The 23,461-nt window shown below is 40.8% G+C and overlaps 2 protein-coding genes across 2 annotated transcripts in view; one reads left to right on the forward strand and one right to left on the reverse strand.

Moving 5' to 3' along the window:
• LOC105183742 (uncharacterized) overlaps window positions 1-23,461 on the forward strand; it is a 134,087-nt gene that overhangs the window by 98,031 nt on the left and 12,595 nt on the right. The gene's annotated exons all lie outside the window — the stretch shown is intronic.
• On the reverse strand, window positions 9,868-16,286 carry LOC112589297 (uncharacterized). Its single transcript, XM_025301921.1, has 2 exons — window positions 15,399-16,286; window positions 9,868-10,497 (listed from the first exon to the last, which is right to left on the reverse strand). The coding sequence occupies exons 1-2, from the start codon at window positions 15,416-15,418 to the stop codon at window positions 10,080-10,082; spliced, it is 438 nt and encodes a 145-aa protein (XP_025157706.1). The 5' UTR covers window positions 15,419-16,286; the 3' UTR covers window positions 9,868-10,079.

The raw sequence follows: 23,461 nt of genomic DNA on the forward strand, positions 1-23,461 counted from the left end.
AACCTCTTACTTCTTCCATTAACTTCCATACCATTACTTTCACCTCCCCTTCTTTTATCCATCCTTTCCTCTTTTCTTCCCCTTCCTCTTTCTCTATCCCTCTCCCCCTCTCCTCCTCTGCCTCCTCCTCTGCCTCCTCCTCCTGCCAACTTCCTGTATCCTTTGTATTCTTTTTCACTACTCTTTCCTCCTCTCCCCCCTCTCCCTCTCTGGTCTTCCTTTTCCTCTCCCACATCAACTCTATACCGCTTCCTATACTTCCCATGCTACTTGTACTGTCCCTTCTCAACCTTTCCGCATTTGTCGGTCTTCCCATCCTTTTTTCCATCCTACCCTCCCCCCTCTATTCCTCCCCTTCCTCCCCCCTCCCTCTTCTTTCCTTCTCCATCCTCTCCCCCTTTCTCTCCTCCTCAGCCTCTACCTTCCTTTTCTTCAAGTTCTCTGCTTCCTTCTCTTAGTTCCCCTTTCCGCCACCAGTCCACGCCACCTCCTTCACTCGCTTACCTCTCTCTGTCTTCTACACTCTCTCTGTTTCCTAACCTTATCTACCCACTCATTTCCTTAGCGCTCTATCACTTTTCCTCCACCTCCCCCTCCCCTTCCCTTATTCTCCCTTTTCCCTGCTCCTCCACCACACCCCTCGCCCCTGTCCACTCCTCCTCCCTCACTGCTTCCCTCCTCACTCACTTTCTGCCCTGTCACAACCAGCACATAATCCTTCGTTGCCGGAAACGGAAGTCCCATAAAAATAAATATAAATTATCCATAAATTTGTTCTATATGTGTATCCCTGCAAGAAAAATATTACGACTCAAAACATTTTTTACTTTTTGTAGTAATCATCAAAGATAATAATTATAAAAAAATTAGATTAGATTGTCATTTCAACCGTATTTTAACAGTACATGACTTTAACTGTAACACTCTTAAAGTTAAGTTCGAATAGCTAATCGAACAAACAGTTCAAGTTTTAAATTTCTTTTCTATGAGTTAGTAATAAAGTATTCTTGGAATACTTTATTTTAATCCGTAGTTTAAAGATCTCAAAGATAGATACATTTTTTGTTATAAAAATAAGTAATAGATACATATACTTTTTCTGAAGCATATCAATCTTGATATATATATATGGGGCATTCTTTCTCAAAATAGCCACCCCTCTGCACATTTTACTTTTGAAGATAAAATGCTTCGCGAGATCTCAAAATTTCTGTCGAAAACTCAATTTTTGGATGCCGTATGGCGATTTTCATTTTCATTCAAGGGTGGGGCAATATGATCAAAATATCTCTCAAATCCCTCCAAAAAAAAAGAAAAAAATGCAGAAGTGTCCAAATAATATTGAAGAACCTCTTTTCTCATGCGACTTACATACGTTAAGAAATTCCCATGACCCAAATAGGTCTTTCAGAGGTTAATGACATCAACTAAAATCAGAACGACCCTCGGCTTCAGCTTTACCCGATGTACACCACGTGGAGGTAGCCGATTGGATTTTGTACATCATGTGGCCCTCAAAAGGGCCGTTTGCATTTGGCTGTGTGTGTGTGTGTGTGTGTTTGTGTGTGCGTGTGTGTGTGCACATGTTTGCAAGTTTCAGTGTTGTATATCTTCTTTAACTTTTTCCATGTGACCACCATTCGACTCCATGTTCAGCATTAGAATATCTCTTGATGATGACTTGTTTATTTGGTTTATCTGAAAGAACGACAACCCCATGATTCTTATTTATTTCTGGAACAGCTGGAGCATTTTCAAACCTCTTATTAATTTTCCTCCTTATTTTCTCATGATCATTCTTGCTAAAGTAAAAAATGTTTATTAAGAAGGTAGTGAAGGATGTAAATAAAATTATTTACATAACAGACGGTGCCAAACAACATTTTAAAAATAGATACCAGGTTGCTAATCTAATCCATCATAAAAAAGACTTTGGCATAGAAGCAGAATGGCATTACAGTGCAACTGCTCCTGGAAAAAGTGCTTATGATGGCATTGGTACAACTTTCAAAAGGGAATCTTATAGAACAAGTCTCCTTGCAAAACCAGGAAGTGAAATGTTAACATCAGAATCTCTTTTCGCTTGGGCGAAAGATCATTTTCAAACAATAAACATTTTTTACTTTAGCAAGAATGATCATGAGAAAATAAGGAGGAAAATTAATAAGAGGTTTGAAAATGCTCCAGCTGTTCCAGAAATAAATAAGAACCATGGGGTTGTCGTTCTTTCAGACAAACCAAATAAACAAGTCATCATCAAGAGATATTCTAATGCTGAACATGGAGTCGAATGGTGGTCACATGGAAAAAGTTAAAGAAGATATACAACACTGAAACTTGCAAACATGTGCACACACACACGCACACACAAACACACACACACACACACACACACAGCCAAATGCAAACGGCCCTTTTGAGGGCCACATGATGTACAAAATCCAATCGGCTACCTCCACGTGGTGTACATCGGGTAAAGCTGAAGCCGAGGGTCGTTCTGATTTTAGTTGATGTCATTAACCTCTGAAAGACCTATTTGGGTCATGGGAATTTCTTAACATATGTAAGTCGCATGAGAAAAGAGGTTTTTCAATGTTATTTGGACACTTTTGCATTTTTTCTTTTTTTTTGGAGGGATTTGAGAAATATTTTGATCATACTGCCCTACCCTTGAATGAAAATGAAAATCGCCATACGGCATCCAAAAATTGAGTTTTCGACAGAAATTTTGAGATCTCGCGAAGCATTTTATCTTCAAAAGTAAAATGTGCAGAGGGGTGGCTATTTTGAGAAAGAATGCCCTATATATATGTGCTCAAGATAATATTAAAATAATTATAACAAAATTAGAGGATATATATATTATAGAGGAGGGAGGGGGACGGAGAGGGAGATAGAAGGAGCACCGGAAACGGAGGTCACGGTATGAGAGGAAAGGAATGGAGAGGGAGAGAATGGAGGAGTGTGGTATGTGTAGCGAGGCGATCTCTCTCTCTCTCTCTCTAGCGAGTAGCATGTAAGAGGTAGGAAAGCGAGAATAGAATGTAAAGGACAGAATAAGAATTGTAACCTCAAGGGGAGGCAATAAAGAATATTGATTGATTGATGTATACTATTATATTTTTGTTTGTAATAATAAAAGGGGAAAATCGAAAAATCTTTTCATTACTAACCTATATATTTCTTGATTGCCAAAAATCCATAAGGCAATAGCTAATTGCTTAGCTGGTGGTAACTTAGGAGAATCATTATTTTCCAATAATTCTAATCAAAAAGTTTGTATCAATAGCTCAAAAGTATTTCTTTGATTACGAAAATGTGATTTGAAGTCTATAATAAAATAAATATAACATTATTATAAATGTTACGCAAAAAATAAATAATACATAGATAATTATTATTACCTGTTAAAGAACAATAAAGAACAAAATTTTCAAAGAAATTATTAATTTAGAGATGTAGTTCTCTTAAATGCGCTATTTCCCAATGGTTATAATTATTTCCATCGTCATTGAAAAAAACATCCCATAATAAAAATATATCCATTTTGTATTTTCTGCAAAGATATATATTATTTTCATACAGTAACAAATAAAGATTACATATTTACACGCATTCTTAAATCATTACATAGAAATCATATATCAAATGCATTTTATACATATAATTATAGAAACTATGACAATCAGAAGAAAGTATTTATTTTCATATTACTAATTTTAATTAAGAAAATTAAAAGTTAATTAACTTTACAAATTTAATTGTTATTGTTAATTATTGCTACATATGTACATACAATTTTTTTTATTTTCAGGATTATTTCCTGTAAATTAATATTGCTTATGGATATAAAAATTAACAATTAAAATAAAATAGTGAGGTTAAATCTTATTTATTTTTTGTCTTCCAGAAAACAAATCTTATATCACCAAAATACATTTATTTATCAATATATATTTTATAAACAGAAGGTAGTAAGCAATGTCGGATATGCACTTTTTTGTGCTCCATTATTAAACAAACTAAAAATGAGAGTATGTCAACAGCTACGATCTGTCATATATTTAGTTGAATGTAGGTTGGTCAACAATACCAACATAAAAATAATTCGTTCAAAAATATCAATACACAAGGGGAGGACGCGTGGACCGGGAAACGGTTTCGAACGAAACTTACTTTAATAGTTAGTAGGTAGGAGTTAATAGTACTTGACTACTAAATAACTCATGGTAATAGTATACGATGCAATACCTCTTCGTTTTCAAGAAAAAACTGTCTAAAGAAAAGAGCCAACAAAGTGTACGAGTTAGTAAGAAGAGTATTCAATGAAGCAGCGAAGGTAACGGACTACCGAGCTGACGGCTGAGGTTCGATCCCTGCTGTATGGTTTTTTATTCTGTAAGCATGAATGAAACAGAAAACATTAATAAGTAATAAAACTGCGTTTCTTAAATGTATTAGTGTTTGTTAAATATATTATTAATGATTTAAATTGCAAAAAAGCCGTAAATCTTATCTATAAAATATATAGTGTATGAGAAAATTTTTATATAATAATTGCAATGGAAATAGGAGTAAAAATATATTATATTTTCGCTGAAGGATTTTTCAATAATAATTCATTATTCTCGTAAATAGAATTCGCATATACGAGAGCATTAGTGAATTCACCTTTAAAATCTTCATTTTCAAAAGATCTTTCTTCTAGCAATTCTACATCAACTATTTTGTTTGTTGAAGGATTCTCTGACATTGTTATGATATATGTAATTTAAATATGATCACTGAACTGCTCTGTATCACTAGTAAACGCACACTGCTGCTTGCTCTACTGACGACTGTTCCGATGCTCGAATCATTTCGTCATTCTTAACAATCGTTTAGAATGACACAAAGGAAGTTTTTGGAGGGGAATTGCCAGAAGAAATAAAGACACAACATAACTTCAACACAACACGTCTTCAACACAACATAAAGAGTTGTAACAGAAACAAATATTTTATATATACGATATAAGATTACGAAAAATTATCTCACACTAGTTTAACCCTTTGCGGTCGGCCGATTTCGAAGAGATCGATAAACATTGATATCTGTAAGTTGATCTAAACAGTTGAATCTAGCATCGGGAAGATAGTTTTCTTTCATTATCGCTAGCCTCGTTTGCCGTGCTGCACGCCAGGCGATCATGAATGCCAGCCTGGCGGCACCGATTTCTACGACGACTTGCGAATGCCGCCACAATGGCGGCATCGACCGCCCAGGGGGGTAATAGCACTCCTATATATTTCGTAACAATATTTTTACTCCTATTTTCATTGCAATTATTATATAAAAATTTTCTCATACACTATATATTTTATAGATAAGATTTACGGTTTTTTTGCAATTTAAATCACTAATAACATATTTAACAAATACTAATATATTTAAGAAATGCAGTTTTATTATTTATTAATGTTTTCTGTTCCATTTTTATGCTTACAGAATAAAAAAACCATACAGAAGGGATTGAACCTCAGTCGTCAGCTCGGTAGTCCATTACCTTCGCTCCTGCGCTACGCCGCTTCGTTGAATATCCTTCTTACTAACTCGTACACTTTGTTAGCTCTTTTCTTTGGATCGTTTTTTCTCGAAAACAAAGAGGTATTGCGTCGTATGCTATTACCATGAGTTATTAGTAGTCAAATACTATTAACTCCGTAAGTTTCGTTCCAAACCGTTTCCCGGTCGATGCGTCCTCTCCTTGTCAGAGAGAAGAAGGAGAGGGGACACAGGCCGCTTTTAGCCGAGCCCAGTGTGAGGTGCCCTCTGCACAACCATGCACATGAACTACGATGCCAATGTCCACGGCTCTTTTCTAATTCCCCCCACCACGCACGCACACATAGCTGCTTCAGTCTATCCGTGTGGCCCACGCGGTGGACAATCGTCGGCGCGCCGAGCGATAGAGAGATATCATTCCCTCCTTCTCGCTCTCGTGTTCGCTCAGCGAGCGAGTGAAAATATCTTTCCCTGTTTCTCGCTCTCGTTCTCGCTCAGCAACGCGAGCGAGGCTAATTCCTTCTGGGCTATAATCTGACAAGTTTGCTGCCAAACACGGGGTCACTGATTTTGACGAGCTTTGGCAGGAATGTAATATAGGTTCAGCAAAAGCTACTGTTAATCGGAGACGATGCAGCACTCAAGCATTTGGGAGAAATTACAAATTGAAATTTCGCGATTTTAAGTATGCTCTGTTATTCTAACATTTGCAGAGTTATTTCCAAATGACGGCGTAAGACAGCAGGCTCTACGTGGTATGGTACTCGCCAGATTGCGTGTTCGCGCCTAGATGTGTCTTGTTACTTCTTTTTAATTTATGTTTTTTTTTATTCTTACGAATAAAAATATATACATATATATATATATAAATTTTATATACAAGGTGTCTCAGAACTTTGGGACACGAGCTCCGTAGGGACATAGAACTAAGTGAGAGGAATAAAAAAGTCCTTACCATAATGTGAAAATCGTAATAGTTTTTTAGTAATAACCATGTAAAGTTTGGCGTTTTCCACGCCCATCGCGGCCTATAGACGCTCCGCGGCAAGCTGTGTGCTATTACGTTTGCCACAGCTTATGATGCGGCGAAACGAATATTGGGAAGGAACGAGAAATCAGCTTTTATGCCTCCGACTGTTAACTGACTTTATTTTATAATTCTCAACAAGAGTGTAATACCGCTCGAAAGAGAGAGGGGCTAGGTGTTCGCTTGAGGAGTGCTAGCAGGGAACTGATCTGGTGGTGATAGGAAAAATGACGGTAAGGAAGGGAAGGGAAAAGATAAAATTCTCGCGAGGGTAGTCATGGCCGATGATGAGAGATTCGGCAGGAATTCGGGGATATGACATCTATTAGTTTGTTATTTCAGGATGAGATCGGTCATCAGGATTAGATAAGACAGGTATGGAGGAATATACGTCGTGATCGCTGTTACGATGATTCACATAAGATAATAAAACTATATACATTGCGGCATGTAACACCTCCCCCCCTGTGTGTCCCCCAGTGTGGAGTCCAACGTTATAAAATAATATGACGTGTAAGGTAGCTAGATTACAATATAATGCTTAAAGCTAGAGTACAATAGTCTTATAACCTATATATAAAAAGTTGAGATACTATGTGGAATGACATGCTAAATATAACGAAACTGGTATCTAAACCGCATAAAAGCTAGATTGATTCTTATAAATTTGACAATCGCTGATTATGTGAACGTGAACGTTGGCTTCGGCTGCGATTAACGAGCTCGTCTAAACTTATGTTTTGTGCTGAAGTTTCGATAGTAGGGACTGCGGAAAACGATGGATGGACATTCTGGCTACGGATGTTAGTATTAAAATAATTTTGAAAATACTGTGTACAACCTTTTTTCGGTATGCAACACAATCTAAAGATGTTAAGACATTTGTCGATTAACGAGCATTTTACAATTAAATACAAGCAGACTAGAACGATAATAGTATATACTATGTAGTATAGCCAACTCATCGTTTTTTCCTGAAAGGTTCTAGTGCGATGGTGCTTTCTCAACTCTTCGGCCTCTTTATATAAGTCTTGCAGACTCGAGCTGGCAACTTTTAGCAAATTTAAGTCTAAATGCGAAGTTTTACTGATAGTTATTATCGGAAGGTCGATTACATTTATATTGGGTGAGTGCAAAAGTTCGTGCGGAGTTTCAATAGATGGAGTTATAAGCGTCGTAAAGTGTTGTCATTAATACTTCCATCTACATATTATATAACGTTCGAAAGGTGACGTCTTCAGCTGTTATTAAAAAAAAATCATTTGTTTTCATACAAACTGCTTCGAGAAATATCACTTTAAAAATGAGTATCGATAAGGTGCATTTACGGCATGTTATGCTTTACGAGTTTCGGAAGGGAAAAAACGTTGCCGCAGCCGTAAAAACATTCAGGATGTTTATCAGGATGAAGCACCAGCTAAACGAACTGTGGAAAAATGGTTTGCTAAATTTCGGCGCGGAGAATTTAACCTTAAAGACGAGCCACGCTCTGGTCGACCTTCTGACATTGATGACGATGTTTTGCGTACTTTAGTGCTCAATAATCCGCGAATTTCAACAGAAGAAGTTGCTACAGCACTAAACGTTGACTGATCAACCGTTTTTCGGCGTTTAAAAAAGATGGGATTCGATTTGAAGCTCGATATATGGGTGCCCCATTTGCTGACCGAAAAGAACAAAATCAAGCGAATTTCTGCAGCCGTTTCTTTACTCGGGCGGCTCAATAACGAGTCGTTTTTGGATCGACTAGTGACGGGCGATGAGAAATGGGTCCTCTACAACAATGTTCAGCACAAACGGACATGGAAACAATCAGGTGAGCATAGTGACGCAATGCCAAAGGCCAGTTTGCACCCGATGAAAGCTCTCTGTTTGGTGGGATTGCAAGGGCATAATCTATTTCGAGCTTCTCCCCGCTGGCGAAACGATTGATTCGGACAAGTACTGTCGCCAATTAACCAATCTGAATCGAGAAATAAAAGAGAAACGTCCGATTTTGTCAAATCGCAAGGGAGTCGTCTTTCATCACGACAACGCCAAACCACACGTTTCGAAAAAGACGCTGCGCAAACTGAAGAGCCTGAAATGGGATGTCTTAACGCATCCACCGTATTCTCCTGATATCGCACCATCTGACTATCACTTGTTCCGGTCATTGCAAAATTATTTAAATGGAAAAAACTTTGACTCTTTGGAGGCCTTAAAAAACGGCGTCTCTTCGTTCTTCGAATCTAAACCGCGCAGTTTTTATGATCGAGGCATCCGTATGCTGCCAGAACGTTGGGAAAAGATTATAGAAAACGATGGAGAATATATCATTGATTGAATAAAGATTTTTGTTTGCCTAATCACTGTGTGACTTTTACTCACAAACTCCGCACGAACTTTTGCACTCACCCAATATTATGTTTCTTAATGTCCTCGCATAGTTTTTGGGTACTGAGGTTGACGTTAGGAATAAAATCTTTATCCACAGTGTATACAACGCTAGAAGTCTTACTATTTAACAAGGCATTATCTGCAATGCCATCGCATTCTGATGCCAGGGTAGCCAGTCCAGTGCCTTTTAACTGAGTTTGCCACGGTTTGCCGTCTGGGCATAAGACATGCAAGGTTTCTTCGCTTGGTGCGGTATATAACCAGGAATTTGATGCTTTTAATTGATGCCACACTGTAGTGCGGAACTTCGTTATCCTGACATCACATTCGTGGAGTATATTTTCTAACCTAGCCGTTTTTAACAATATAGATTCGCAAGTATGTATGCTTGAAATTTGATATAACAGATCAGTTTGTTTACAAATTATAATATTGTTAATATTCTTATAATTAGAAACATCGGTCTCAGAAAGTTGCGTATAAACCTGTTTATCCATTCTGATTCCAATGTATGGATGTGTGGGATTAATGAATGCAAATACCTCCTCCTCGCCTTGCTTGATTGGGAAAAGTATCGTGCGATATAAAATGAAATCATACTGTCCTATAAGGGGTATGTTGATGATATATACTAAACGGTTATCTTTATAAAATATACCAATGTCGCTAACATCAATTAAGTTACCGAATTGATGCAATTCTAAGGCCACAGGTAATTTCCTATTTCCAGGTATGTACTGGGACTCTTTTAATATCTTAAATAATTCTCTTGGTGTGAGAAGTTTCGGATGGATTAGACCGTGTGCTAATAATATAGCATCTGTAAGAGTTCCTAACTCGAATTCGTATTCTAATAACATTTCAGTGCATTCGACTAAATAAGAATTTGTTTCCATATTCATCTATATAATAGATAATTTGCGACGGTTGTTTAATATGTGTTTATTTAACTGTTCCAGATTATAATTTACTTCCTCAAATTGTCTGGCGTGAACTTTAAAAAGATTACTAAAGGTGTTAATGCTGGACTGGATAACATTAATTTGTTTTTTATAAAGATTAGTTAGTTTTTTTGAATTGTTGTAAACGCAATATATTTGATTATTGTAGTAGTCAGCATCGGATGAGTCTAGAGTACAAAAAGGATTTTTGTAATTTGCCAAACAAAATCAAAAACTCCTCGTTTAAAGCGATGTTCTGGTTGAGCAGGTCGTCCTAACATTTCGTTAATATTTTGGCGGTCGACTTTCAAACTTTCTAATTTTCTCTCTATACGGTGCAATTCTTGTAATCCTGAACATGTTGTACTGTTTAGAAAATAAAAGCTGTAACATAAGATTTCGATTTTGCTTGCGTAAAATTTTATTATTTTTTCCTTTTCTTCTAATGGGATGAGGTTAACGTAGTTGATTATTTTCCAATGGTCCCGGAAGATATTCAAATCTCCTATATTTTCAAAATAAACCTCTGCCAGTTTCTTTAACGCTTCGTTGGTAAATGCTTGAAATGTATCGGCTCTAGTCATCGCTGTCACTATTAACATCGTCCTGTGAAGGAAAATATGCGCGTTTTAACCGTTTAACATGTAAAATTTGATTGTGTCTGCCTCTTTTTATTTCATAATTTACATCGTTAATCTTCCGTAGAACCTTAAAAGGTCCTTCGTAATGGTCGGCGAACTTCCTACTACCTGTTCTAATTATCTCACGAAGGACGAAAACAAATTCTCCCGGGTCCAGAATTAATGGTTTTAACCGTTTGTCATAATAAGTTTTAGAGCGTTCTTTTGCCAGACGTAAATTTTCTTTCGCATTTTTTTTTAAGTATGTTAATCTATTTACTAAATCGGTATAAATCAGAAATTCTCTATGACTAATTCCGTGTCGTGGTTCTACTAGAGAGGGTAGTTGCGGTTTTCGGCCAAATATCAATTCGAATGGAGATATCTTAATTGCTTCATGATATGACGTATTATACGAGAACATTGCAGCATCTAGGAACAGATCCCAATCATTTTGATTGTTGTTAATATATGGTTTCAAATATTCTGCTAACACATGGTGTGAGCGTTCTAGTGCTCCGTTAGATTGAGGATGATAAACGCTCGTTTTTACTTGTTTAATTTTGAAAATTCTTGCAATCTCTTTCATAACTTCACCAGATATATTGCTACCCTGATCGGACAGTAATTCTTTGGGGAACCCAAACATGTAGATATATTTATTTACGATTGTATCAGCTATTGTTATGCTATTAGTATTAAGCAAGGGGTATGCTGTGCAAAATTTTGTTAGCTGATCCTGCGTGGTTAAAATATATTTGTTCCCTTTTCCTGATTCTGGCAATGGCCCTACAATATCGATCGCCATCTTTTCGAATGCTTCATTTGGTGTGTCTGTTATTAACATGGTAGCTTTTGTTTTCTCGCGTATTAATTTTTTTTTTGACAGTCATGACAAGTTCTTACGAAATTCGCTACATCCCGTTTCATGCCATCCCAAGAATAATATTGTTGTATTCTTTTAAGTGTTTTTGTTATGCCCTTATGACCACCAACTGCTGAATTATGTAAATATTTGACAATATTTTGTTGCATTATTGAGTCATTAATTTCTTGAGTTAAGGATTGTAACAGATATATCCGAATTGGTGTATCTTTAAATAGATATTCTATCATTTCGGAAATTTTAATTCTATTAGTAGCGTTTCCTATTGGTGCTATTGATAATACTTGTTTATTGTGTAAAATGACATATTTTTTTAATGCAACTAGACAATTAAATATAGTTTCCAAGTTTATCGGTGTTGTTTCGTGTTCCCGTGTAATTAGGTTTATAATAGGTGGATGTTTTCCTATTTCCGGCTTAATGTGTCCTGGTGCGATGGAAATATCCTCGGTTTTATTTCCCGTTTCTGATAATGTGATTTTAATTCTAGGAGTCGAGTATGCTTCTTTTATTAATATTCCTTTTATTATACCCGAAGTTTGTGGAGTTATATTGTCCGTTTTCCATAATGAATCATTCAATGCGTGCTGTAAGAATAGGCTATAGCTAACGTTTTCGTCCTTGCTACCTGATGGTTCTGCCTGTATGTTTGCTACCTGCGGGATTCTTGAAAGTGCGTCTGCGTTAGTATTTCGTTTACCTTCTTTATATAACACTTCGTAGTCGTATTCTTCTAACTTCAGTCGCCAGCGCATTAAACGAGATGATGGGTCTTTAACGTTAAAAAGCCAAGTTAGCGGTTTATGGTCCGTGATTATTTTAAATTTCTTACCATATAAATATGGTCGGAAGTGTTTAACTGCCCAAACAATAGCTAACAGTTCTTTTTCGGTAGTATCGTAATTACGTTCTGCTTTATTAAGTATTCTCGATGCATAAGCGATTGGTAAGTCATTATTGATGTTACCTTGTGACAAAATAGCACCGATTCCTTCGTCACTGGCGTCTGTCGTTAATAAGAATTCTTTATTAAAGTCGGGATACTGTAAAATTGGTTCTTTAGATAGTAATTCTTTAAGTCTTTCAAAATTTATTTGTTGTCTAGCTTCCCATTTAAATGATGCATTTTTCCTAAAAAGTGAAGTAAATGGTTCCGTGAGCTTACTAAAATCTTTAATAAATTTTCGGTAGTAACCTACGAGTCCTAAAAATTGTCTAAGTTGTTTATAATTTTTGGGAATAGGATATTGCTCCACTATTTTTATTTTCTCGGGATTTAGTCTAACTCCTTCCTCAGCTATGATATGGCCTAGATAAATTAATTCCTTTTTAAAGAACTCGCACTTATCTGGTTGCAAGCTAAGACCGGCATTTTTTAATCGTTCAAATAATTGATTTAATTTTTGTTTATGTTCCTCTAGAGATTGAGCGTAAACAACAATATCGTCCAAGTATACAAAGCATACATTGCCTTGTAGTCCTGTTAAGATACTATCCATTAGACGCTGAAAAGTCGCGGGAGCGTTTTTAAGCCGAATGGTATTTTCTTATGTTCGTAATAACCATTAGGCGTACTGAATGCAGTTTTCATAGAATCCTGTGGGTCCATAGGTATCTGATGGAAACCTGAGGCGAGGTCGAAACATGAAAAATATCTAGCTTTACCTAACTGATCTAAGATATCCGAAATATTAGCCAAAGGGACGCGTCTCCAACTGTTTTTTTGTTCAATTTGCGAAAATCTATTACTAGTCTCCATTTTTTATTACCGTCGGCGTCCGGTTTCTTAGGAACTATCCACAACGGTGAATTATACGGCGATATGGATGATTGTATAATGCCCTGTTTTAACAACTTGTTAACTTGATCTTTAATTTCTTCTTTGTGTATAGGTGGATATCTGTATCGCTTTACGCATATGGGGACATTATCCGTCGTCAATATCGAATGTGCTATTTTGTTTGTCCCTTTTAATTTGTCCCCTAGTAAATGAAATATTTCATTGTAATTTTCTATTAAAGGCAAAATTGAGCGTTTTTCTTCTTCGTTTAAATGTTGTAATCGTAGATTTTCTTTTAATAATTTTAATCTTTCCGATAAGTTATTAGAGATCACAGAATCTATTTTATATGTAGAGCTGTCCTTCGGGCTCGTGGTAGTTTCCACTGACTCTACACTGATTACGGGAACCTCTAAATGTAATTCTTCTTCGTTAGTGTTTATCACATATGTATAAGCTCTGCCGCGATTAATCTCTACTACACTCTCTATCAAGAAAACACCTCGATGTATTTCTTGACGAGATAGGAACGCATCTACGTTACTCGCATTATATTGATTCGTTTGTATAGCGATAGGACAAATACTTCGACCAGGCAAAATAATCGGATTACTATATTCTCATAGCTTACATTATTTTTAATCATTATTGTCCGTTTTTCAAAATCTATCTTCGCGTTTTCTTTTCTCAAAAAGGTCGAGCCTATTATTCCTTGTTATTTTAAGAGGAATTTACTTGGGATTACATGGAACTCATGAGCGTCTGTGCCTGAGTTTAGGTATACCGTTCCGAGCGTTACTTGTTTTTCCTCGGTTATTCCTTGGATTTCAACTTTATTATCATAATATAATAACGTGCCTGGTTTTAACGCGTTTGCCTTAATAATATTTATGTCCGCACCTGTATCCAATAAAAATCTATCTAAGGGGTTTCTAAGTTCGTTGAAGGGGATGCAGACGAGGTTTCTTGAAGTGGTTCGGATTGTATATATGTGAGTTCTTGCTCTGATATTTCTATCGGGTTCGCGCGACTTAATTGTGGGCCTAGGCGCTGCGCGCTTCGCGTTTGGCCCTGAGAGTTTAAAGCTGGCGACAAGGCGAATTGATTATTTCCGCTAAACTGATTGCCTTGTCTGGTTGTATTAAAATTATTTCCGCGACATCTATTGAAATGATTATTTGGACCGGGACTGTTGTAATGATATTGCGAATTTTATGTGCCTCCATTTTGACGGTAATTATTATTATTATTTTGTGAGTTCGGTTCACACCAGTAGCAAGTATTGTTATTAAAGTTATTAAAATTAGGATTCCTATAGGGTAGATTTTGTGAATTGTAAGATTTTGTTCTACATTCATTTTCAATATGTTCAGGTTTCCTACAATAATTGCAAATCATTCTCTGTGAGTTGTATGATCGATTAATCGAATTATACGACTGGTTCATTCGAATTCTTTCTGTATAATAATGTGATTCGTTTATAAAGCTAACGGTTCTCTTAATTGCATCGTCGAGAGTGTTAAAATCATGCGCTAGTAAATGTTGCCCAATATTCCTATCTAATCCGCCGATAAAACGTTTTATTAATTTATTAGTAGCAAAACTCTTAAGTCCTGCTCTTGCTGTTTGATCAGGGTAGCTCGTGCAAATACGATTGCAAGTACTAAATCTTTATGAAGATTTTTTATTCTATTAACATAATCCTCGATGGGTTCATCCTTAAATTGCTGCAAATTGCTTGCTTGTGATTCCCATTGTTCGAAACTTAGATATATGTTGAATTCTCTCTCTAATATAGCGCACAATGTATCTAAATTGTTAATAGTGTGTGTAGACCACAACAGTGCAGCTTCACCGATTAATTTGGTTTGCAGAATTGCTCTAAAGAAAAATTCTCGATCGTCCGGCTCTACTAAAGTAAGAGTTCCTTTACAATCCGAGATAAATTGACTCACCGGAACGTTTGTTCCGTCGAATTTAGATATAAGCGATAATCCTTCGCGGACAGCAAAGTAACTACTGTTTGTCGCGATGGAGGACCTACGACTATGTTCGTTAACGCCGAGGTTTATATTAGGTTCTGGTTCACCTGACTAATCCATTTTTAACAAGGTGCGATAAGAAAGATGATCTATACTATTATTAATAGAGCTATTCTCCAAACTATCCGTGCTATAATGCGACTTACTTTCTCTATAAGTAGCAAAGTTCATGAGCTTACGTTACTACTACGAGTCGCATGATGCTTCCGAAGTCCTTTGGATGACAATGTCCTTGAGTTGATGACCCTTTTACGTGTAGCCTTCCACGGAGTTCCGTTCTCGTCGATTACTTGATGTCGGCTGTTATGTTCCTTCCGGAAAAATCCTGGAGTCCTTATGCCTATTTCCTCGAGAACTGTAGTCCGTTCGTCGGGGGTTAATCGGTCAATCGGATCTCAGGATGTTAGCAGGCTCTGACTGCGATATGCTCGACGTCCCTGGCTGAGTCCACTGATTTGAGATTGCGGCTGACTTTGAGTTTTCTGCATCATTAATTTTGCGACTAATGAAGTTCTCTCGACTCAATTTCCTCAGGCTCAACTGCTTGTCCTCTCGATGATAACTTAGTCTTTTAACAGTCTTCTTAATGTCTGTCTCTTCCTACGCGTTCCTTCCACGTGTTGTTTTTATTTCGTCTTCTTGATCCCATCGCTGCCACCAATTGTTACGTTTGCCACAGCTTATGAAGCGAAACGAATATTGGGAAGGAACGAGAAATCAGCTTTTATGCCTCCGACTGTTAACTGACTTTATTTTATAATTCTCAACAAGAGTGTAATACCGCTCGAAAGAGAGAGGGGCTAGGTGTTCGCTTGAAGAGTGCTAGCAGGGAACTGATCTGGTGGTGATAGGAAAAATGATGGTAAGGAAGGAAAGGGAAAAGATAAAATTCTCGCGAGGGTAGTCATGGCGAATGATGAGAAATTCGGCAGGAATTCGGGGATATGACATCTATTAGTTTGTTATTTTAGGATGAGATCGGTCATCGGATTAGATAAGACAGGTATGGAGGAATATACGTCGTGGTCGCTGTTACGATGATTCACATAAGATAATAAAACTATATATTGCGGCACGTAATAGTGCGTAGGGGCTGAGCGATAACGCATCTCGCGCTGACTGTCGCGATGGCGTCTTAGCGCTTTGACGCCGCGCAACGGTCAATGCGAGCTGCGTTATCGTTCAGCCCCTACGCACACAGCTTGCCGCGGAGCGTCTATAGGTTGCGCTGGACGTGGAAAACGCCTAACTTTGCGCTGTTATAATTAAAAAAACTATTACGATTTTCACATTATGGCATAGGACTTTTTTGTTCCTCTCACTTAGCTTTATGTCCCTACGGAGCCCGTGTCCCAAAGTTCTGAGACACCCTGTATATACATACAAATGTATTACATACACATACACATGTGCACATACAAATGTATTAATTAAAAAATGCATACTAATTATATATAATATATACCTCTTTTTTAATTGTGTGTCCATTCTCCTTCATAAAACATAGAAAAGGCTGTTTATATCAGGTGTAGTAAAAAGAAATCCATTATTTTTCCAATAGATGGCTTTAGTTATCTGTATCTCGCGTTGCATAAGTCCGATCGGGTTCCACTAGATGGCGTTAGAAAGATGAGATTTTTAGGATTTTTGTGCCCTCTTGCTCTCTCGCCGATGCAAGTGGAGGGTAGGTTCCTAAATCAACCTAGGCGTGTTCTTCTTTGGTCCCTTTATTGCGCACGTGCCTGCCAGCTGCAGAGTACGTGAATCACAGGTACAACTTATGCGTCTTGACAATACAAAAACAGTTCTCTGCGCTCGCACGACATATGAGCTACAGCGGGACTCGTATGTATATGTGTGTGGGCCGAACAGAGCCGATGCTCCTGCCTGCCCGCTCTCGCACAATCGCGACCGCGTGCAGAAATCGCGGTGTCACACACGACAAAGAAACAAATACTCAGGCTATGACTAGCGATCGTATTATACGTTGACTCTGTGAGCGCTTCCAATGATTACTAACTCGTTGGTCTTTTTCCCCGCACGAGTGACACTTGCGCGCGCTCTATAGTGCCGCACGGAAAACGGATGCGTGCGCTTTTGGGGAGCTCAAAGTCCCCACAGGTGCTCCCCGCTCAGTGCCTCTCTAGACAGAGAGGAACGAAACTTTTTTCTTTTTCGCGTACGTTTTGAATTGTGGCGCGGATGAAATGGACGGACGCGGATCACTCGTTTGCGGCTGTTCAGAGCCGTTGTTCTCCAGCACTATGAACGCGGGTTTTAACGACTCTGTTGATAAGGTTTTTTCCTCACCATTGATATCCACCAGGAAAACGCGGTCTGTTATGCGCCTGATTATTCGGTGAGGACCCGAATACGGCGGATCGAGCGGCCGGCGAACAGAGTCAATGCGACGGAAGACATGCGAACAAGTGTACAAATCTCGGAAAACGAACGGTTTCGCGTTCGTGTGATGAACTGTTGCCGTTGGACGGATCTTACGAATATATTCGCGGAATTTTTCTAAAAATATAAACGGATCGGCCGGTGGATCCTCATGAACAAAAAATTCACCCGGTAACCGTAGTGTTGTGCCGAAGAGAAGCTCTGCTGGAGACGCTTGCAGATCCTCCTTCACGCATGCTCTTAGGCCAAGAAGAACGGTTGGTAAGATGTCTGGCCACGGTGTTGGTGCATGGCATTTTAGTGCTGCCTTCAGGGTGCGATGCCAGCGTTCGATGAGTCCGTTCGCTTGTGGATGATACGGCGTAGTGCGAATCCGAGTTGCACCAATTAGTCGCGCTAATGACTGGAAGAGTGCAGATTCAAATTGCGTTCCCTGATCCGTGGTGATCGTCAGTGGAATCCCGAAGTTGCATATCCAGTGATTGAAGAGAGCGGATGTTACAGTGTCTGCTTCAATGTTCGGTAGTGGAAGTGCAACTGGCCATCTGGAAAAACGATCTATGATTGTGAGGCAATAGCGGTTACCTCGTATAGGCGGTAGCTCTATCAGGTCCAAATGGATGTGATTGAATCGGTTGTCCGTTGCTTCGATATATTCAGGCCGTGGTTTGTTGTGTCTGCTGACTTTTGATCGCTGGCACGGTAAACACTCACGTGCCCAGCGAGAAACATCTTGGTTGATGCCTGGCCAGATGAATTTTTGTTTGATGCACTTCAGCGTTGAGCGAGCGCTCGGATGAGCCGGACCATGGATGACATCGAATGCTTTGCGTCGAAGTGGTTGTGGTAGGTACGGTCGTATGATGCCCATCGAGACATCACACCAGATGTCTTCTTCTTCGATTCGAAGGTGGTTCAGCTCGAGCGACGTGGATCTTACGATGTCTGCGAGTTCTGGATCTGCTTCCTGCGCGTTTGCAATGATTTCTGCTGAGAGTGTGCTTGGCATCTTAATTGCGTTGATCCTGGAGAGCGTGTCTGCAACCACGTTGTTTTCGCCTTTCACATGGACTATGTCCGTGGTGAACTGCGAGATGTAGTCCAGTTGTCTTAGCTGGCGTGGCGAACTCTTTTCTGCCTTTCTGCTGAAAGCGTATGTTAGCGGTCGGTGGTCTGTCCGTACCTGGAATACTCTTCCTTCAAGTATGTGTCTGAAGAACTTGACGGTAGCGAACACAGCAAGAAGCTCTCGGTCATATGTGGAGTACTTCTGCTCGGTTGGAGAGAGTTTCCGTGAGAAGAATCCAAGTGGCTGCCAGTGTCCGTTTATCTGCTGTTCGAATGACGCGCCTATAGCGGAGTCCGCAGCATCAGTCGTCAGTGTGAGAGGTGCATCTGGAGCGAGAAAGGCTGAGTGTGTGGCAGCTGTCAATGCATCCTTGCATTTCTGGAACGCAGCCTCTGTCTCCATTGTCCAGGGAATCTCTCGCTTGTCCCTCTTCTTCGCCTCCTTCAGGTGTTTGGTTAGCGGAGCTTGCTGTTGAGCGGCATTCGGCAATACTCGACAGTAATAGTTTACCATCCCCAAGAAGCGACGTAGATCTGCGATGGTCTTGGGTTTTGGAAACTGTTGAATGGCTGTTACCCTGTCGAGTGGTTTAAGTCCAGTCTGTGAGACAGTGTAGCCGAGATAACGCACAGAATCCTGTCCAAAGAAGGATTTGGTCGCATGGACTGGAAGGTTGTTCTCCTGGAGCACTCTGAGAACGGTATCGAGATGTTGAAGATGTTCTTCATGACTGTCTGAGAAGACGATGATGTCATCCACGTAGCATGCAGCAAAGTTGATCCCGCGCAGTATATTGTCCATGTGCCGTTGGAACGTTTGCGTGATATTTCCAAGTCCAGGCGGCATGCCTAAGAATTCAAATAGGCCGAAAGGTGTCGTAACAGCGGTTTTGGGGACGTCCTCCGGTGCAACAGGAATTTGGTGATACGCTCGGATTAGGTTTAGCATGGAAAAGACCTTTTTCCCGTGCAACTGTTGTAAGATGTCCTCTATTCGTGGGATCGGATATCTGTCTGGAACAGTTTGAGAATTCAGACGCCGATAATCACCTGTTGTGCGCCAGCCACCTTGGTTTTTCTGCGCCATGTGTATCGGACTCGCCCATTGACTGCGTGAAGGTTGCACGACCCCGAGATGTAAGAGAAGGTCGAAGTCTGCCTTGGCGACTGCCAATTTGTCACCTAGAAGTCGCCGTGGACGCTCGAACACTGGAGGTCCTGTGGTCTCTATATGATGCGCGATCCCATCAAAGCGGATCGTTGAGGGAGTTGGCCTTGGTGCGAAGACTGCTGCGTGCGAGTCCAGTAGTGTGGCATATGGCTCTCGGTGTGGTGAGTTCGGAAGATAGTGCTGACTGGTTGCGGAGACACTAAAAATGGTTGTCTCACATACCTGACCCTGTGTGGCAAGGCTGGTTTTTGGATCCACAAGGCGTTGTCGAGAAAGATCGATGATTAGACCGTAGTGTGAGAGAAAATCAGCTCCGATGATCGCTGAGTTCACATCAGCAATGATGAACGACCATTTTAATGCGCGGCGAAGTCCGAGATCGAGGGTGAGCGGCTGCTGGCCAAATGTGCAGATGGCTGATGAATTGGCGGCGAATAGTTGTAGTTCGGTAGGAGTGAGCTTCCTGTGCACGCACTTCCGAGGAATCAGCGAAACAACGGATCCAGAGTCGACCAGGAACCTAATGTTCATGGTTCTGTCAAAAACGTGGAGTCTTTTCTCACTAGGCGCTGCTGTGCTGTCGCCGATTGCCTGTGTCGACGGCAGCGACGTCAGTTTCCCGCGCCATTTGCATTGGTAGCTTGGAGTGTAAAGCTGCACGGCTGCTGGCATCGTCTCGCAGCAGCACCGAAGCGGCGGTGGTAATAGCACCACTGACTGGTTAGTTGCTGAGTGTTACGAGAGCGCGACCTGGAACGTGTACGCTAACGCTGGGTGGACTGTCCTTGGTGGACAACAGCAGGCAACAGGTGCTCGAGCAGAGTCGTCAGGTGTGCGACGGACTGTTGCATGGTGGTTACTGCTTCTCCTAACCGCTGAATGGTTTGGGTGTCGGCAGAGGCTGCAGCTCCCAGTCTACCTGGTGAATGTGGTGCAGCAACTGCAAGAACTTGAGGTGTAGAAGAGCCTTCCATGAGCTCGTCTGCAACTGTTGAGAGGTCCTCTAAGCAGGTTGTCCGAAGGATCTTGAGGACTCGCTGTATCCCAGGTGGTAGAAGTGCCAGCCAGCGTACTCGCAGGATGTCCTGTGACACTCGGTCGCCTGCCAGCGTCCTCATGTGACGGAGGAGTTGTGAGGGCTTGCGGTTGCCAAGCTCCAAGTCTGTGAGTAGACGGTGGAGCTGCTTGTCTGCAGAATCTGCGAAACGTGCAAGTAACTGCGTTTTTAAGGTGACATACTTGTCAATGACAGGTGGTGATGCCAGGATGTCCGCTATTTCTTGAATTGCTTCAGAGTCGAGTGCACCGATGACAAGGTGATATTTGCCGTCATCAGAGCGGATACGATGTATTTGAAATAGAGATTCTATTTGCGCGAACCACAGAGCTGGCTGCTGTTTCCAAAACGATGGAATCTTACACGCTGTGATAGACTCGATGACACTGTCGTTGAATGGAGGTCCCATGTTAATGAGCGGCTCCAATTGGGATGCACTCCCGTGAGGTAGTTCGATGTGGCTTGGCCTTGCCCGTGTGCCGGGTGGCTGCTCCGATCCCTTGGACGGAGGGGTGTAATGTAGCGACATGGTGTCTGTTCGGATTCACGGAATGAATACGATTGTATGCAGTTTTTCTTCAGGCACTGATTGAAATTTGCGTGTGCAGCTGTCGCGATGCAAAACAGGGGCGAAAAAGTGTGTAACACTTGATCAAAAAATTTTTACCGTTGTGGAACTGCACGTGTCACACTCACGATGACTGCATGCGCAGAGCAGAGTTTCAGCCAATCAGAGTCCGTCACGCATGCGCCGATGGTCACCACGCGCACAGCACCGAGTCTTCGACCAATCAGAGTTTGTCACGCATGCGCCGATAGTCACTACGCGCACAGCACCGAGTCTTTGACCACTCACAGCTCGATTCTGACCTTTATCGAGGCGAAGCTGTCCGATGGCGGCGGAATCACCTGATGCGGACAAATGTTTCCAATTTTTAGGAAGTTTGAATTTTTACCGGTCGGCAAGGTGACCTCAGCCAGAAGGTCCGTTGGAATGGCACAATGTCTCTCTCTTTTTCGTTACACTGCGAATCTTGTCCGGTTACCAATTTAGGTGTCGGGGTCACCAATTTAGGATTTTTGCCTCTTGCTCTCTCGCCGATGCAAGTGGAGGGTAGGTTCCTAAATCAACCTAGGCGTGTTCTTCTTTGGTCCCTTTATTGCGCACGTGCCTGCCAGCTGCAGAGCACGTGAATCACAGGTACAACTTATGCGTCTTGACAATACAAAAACAGTTCTCTGCGCTCGCACGACATATGAGCTACAGCGGGACTCGTATGTATATGTGTATGGGCCGAACGGAGCCGATGCTCCTGCTTGCCCGCTCTCGCACAATCGCGACCGCGTGCAGAAATCGCGGTGTCACACACGACAAAGAAACAAATACTCAGGCTATGACTAGCGATCGTATTATACGTTGACTCTGTCAGCGCTTCCAACGGTTACTAACTCGTTGGTCTTTTTCCCCGCACGAATGACACTTGCGCGCGCTCTATAGCGCCGCACGGAAAACGGATGCGTGCGCTTTTGGGGAGCTCAAAGTCCCCACAGATTTCGTACTAAAAAACTTTTCTGACAGTTTTGTGATTAGTTGACTCAGTTTTGTTTGAGCGCGCGTCAAAGATGGACACTAGCAAAGAGAAAATACGCTATATTTTACAGTTTTTCTTCGATAAAGGCGAAAACGCAAGCCAGGCGGCTGAAAATGTGAATAGTGTTTATGGTCCTGATACTGTAACAGCCAATCACGCGCAATTTTGGTTTCGTCGATTCCGTTCCGGTAATTTCGATGTCAAAGATGCACCACGCACTGGAAGGCCAATTGTCGAAAATATCGATAAAATCATGGACATTGTCGAGTCCGACCGTCATGTAAGCACTGTTTCGATTGCCCAAGAGCTAAAGATTGCACAAAAAACCGTTTGGAACCATTTGAATAAGGCTGGATACAAAAAGAAGCTCGATGAATGGGTGCCGCACGAGTTAACGCAAAAAAACCTCATGGATCGAATTTCCATCTGCGAATCGCTGCTGAATCGCAACAAAATCGACCCATTTCTGAAGCAGTTGGTCACTGGTGATGAAAAGTGGATCACTTACGACAACGTCAAGCGAAAACGGTCGTGGTCGAATCGCGGTGAGCCGGCGGAAACGGTGGCCAAGCCAGGATTGACGGCCAGGAAGGTTTTGCTGTGTGTTTGGTGGGATTGGCAGGGAATTATCTACTATGAGCTGCTCCCCTACGGCAAACTCTTAACTCGGAACTGTACTGTCAACAATTGGACCGTCTGAAGGAAGCAATCGCCCAGAAGCGGCCAGCTTTGGCCAATAGGAGAGGAATTGTGTTCCATCAGGACAACGCCAGGCCACACACATCGATAGTGACTCGCCAGAAGCTCCAGGAGCTTGGTTGGGAGGTTCTTATGCATCCACCTTATAGTCCGAACCTGGCACCAAGTGATTACCATCTGTTCCTGTCCATGGCGGACAATTTTGCTGGTGAAAAATTCGCTTCAAGAGAGGCTTGTGAAAATCGACTGTCT

This window comes from Harpegnathos saltator, unplaced genomic scaffold, assembly GCF_003227715.2.
Source record: "Harpegnathos saltator strain DR-91 unplaced genomic scaffold, Hsal_v8.6 scaffold457, whole genome shotgun sequence".
Taxonomy (NCBI): Eukaryota; Metazoa; Arthropoda; class Insecta; order Hymenoptera; family Formicidae; genus Harpegnathos; species Harpegnathos saltator.

Bases quoted from the DNA above. Each gene is read 5' to 3' on its own strand.
- LOC112589297 (XM_025301921.1), bottom strand. From the start codon at position 15,418: ATGCGACTCGTAGTAGTAAC. The intron at 10,498-15,398 runs GTAAGCTCATGA...TTTCCTTCACAG, and splicing joins ATGCGACTCGTAGTAGTAAC to GACGATGTTAATAGTGACAG.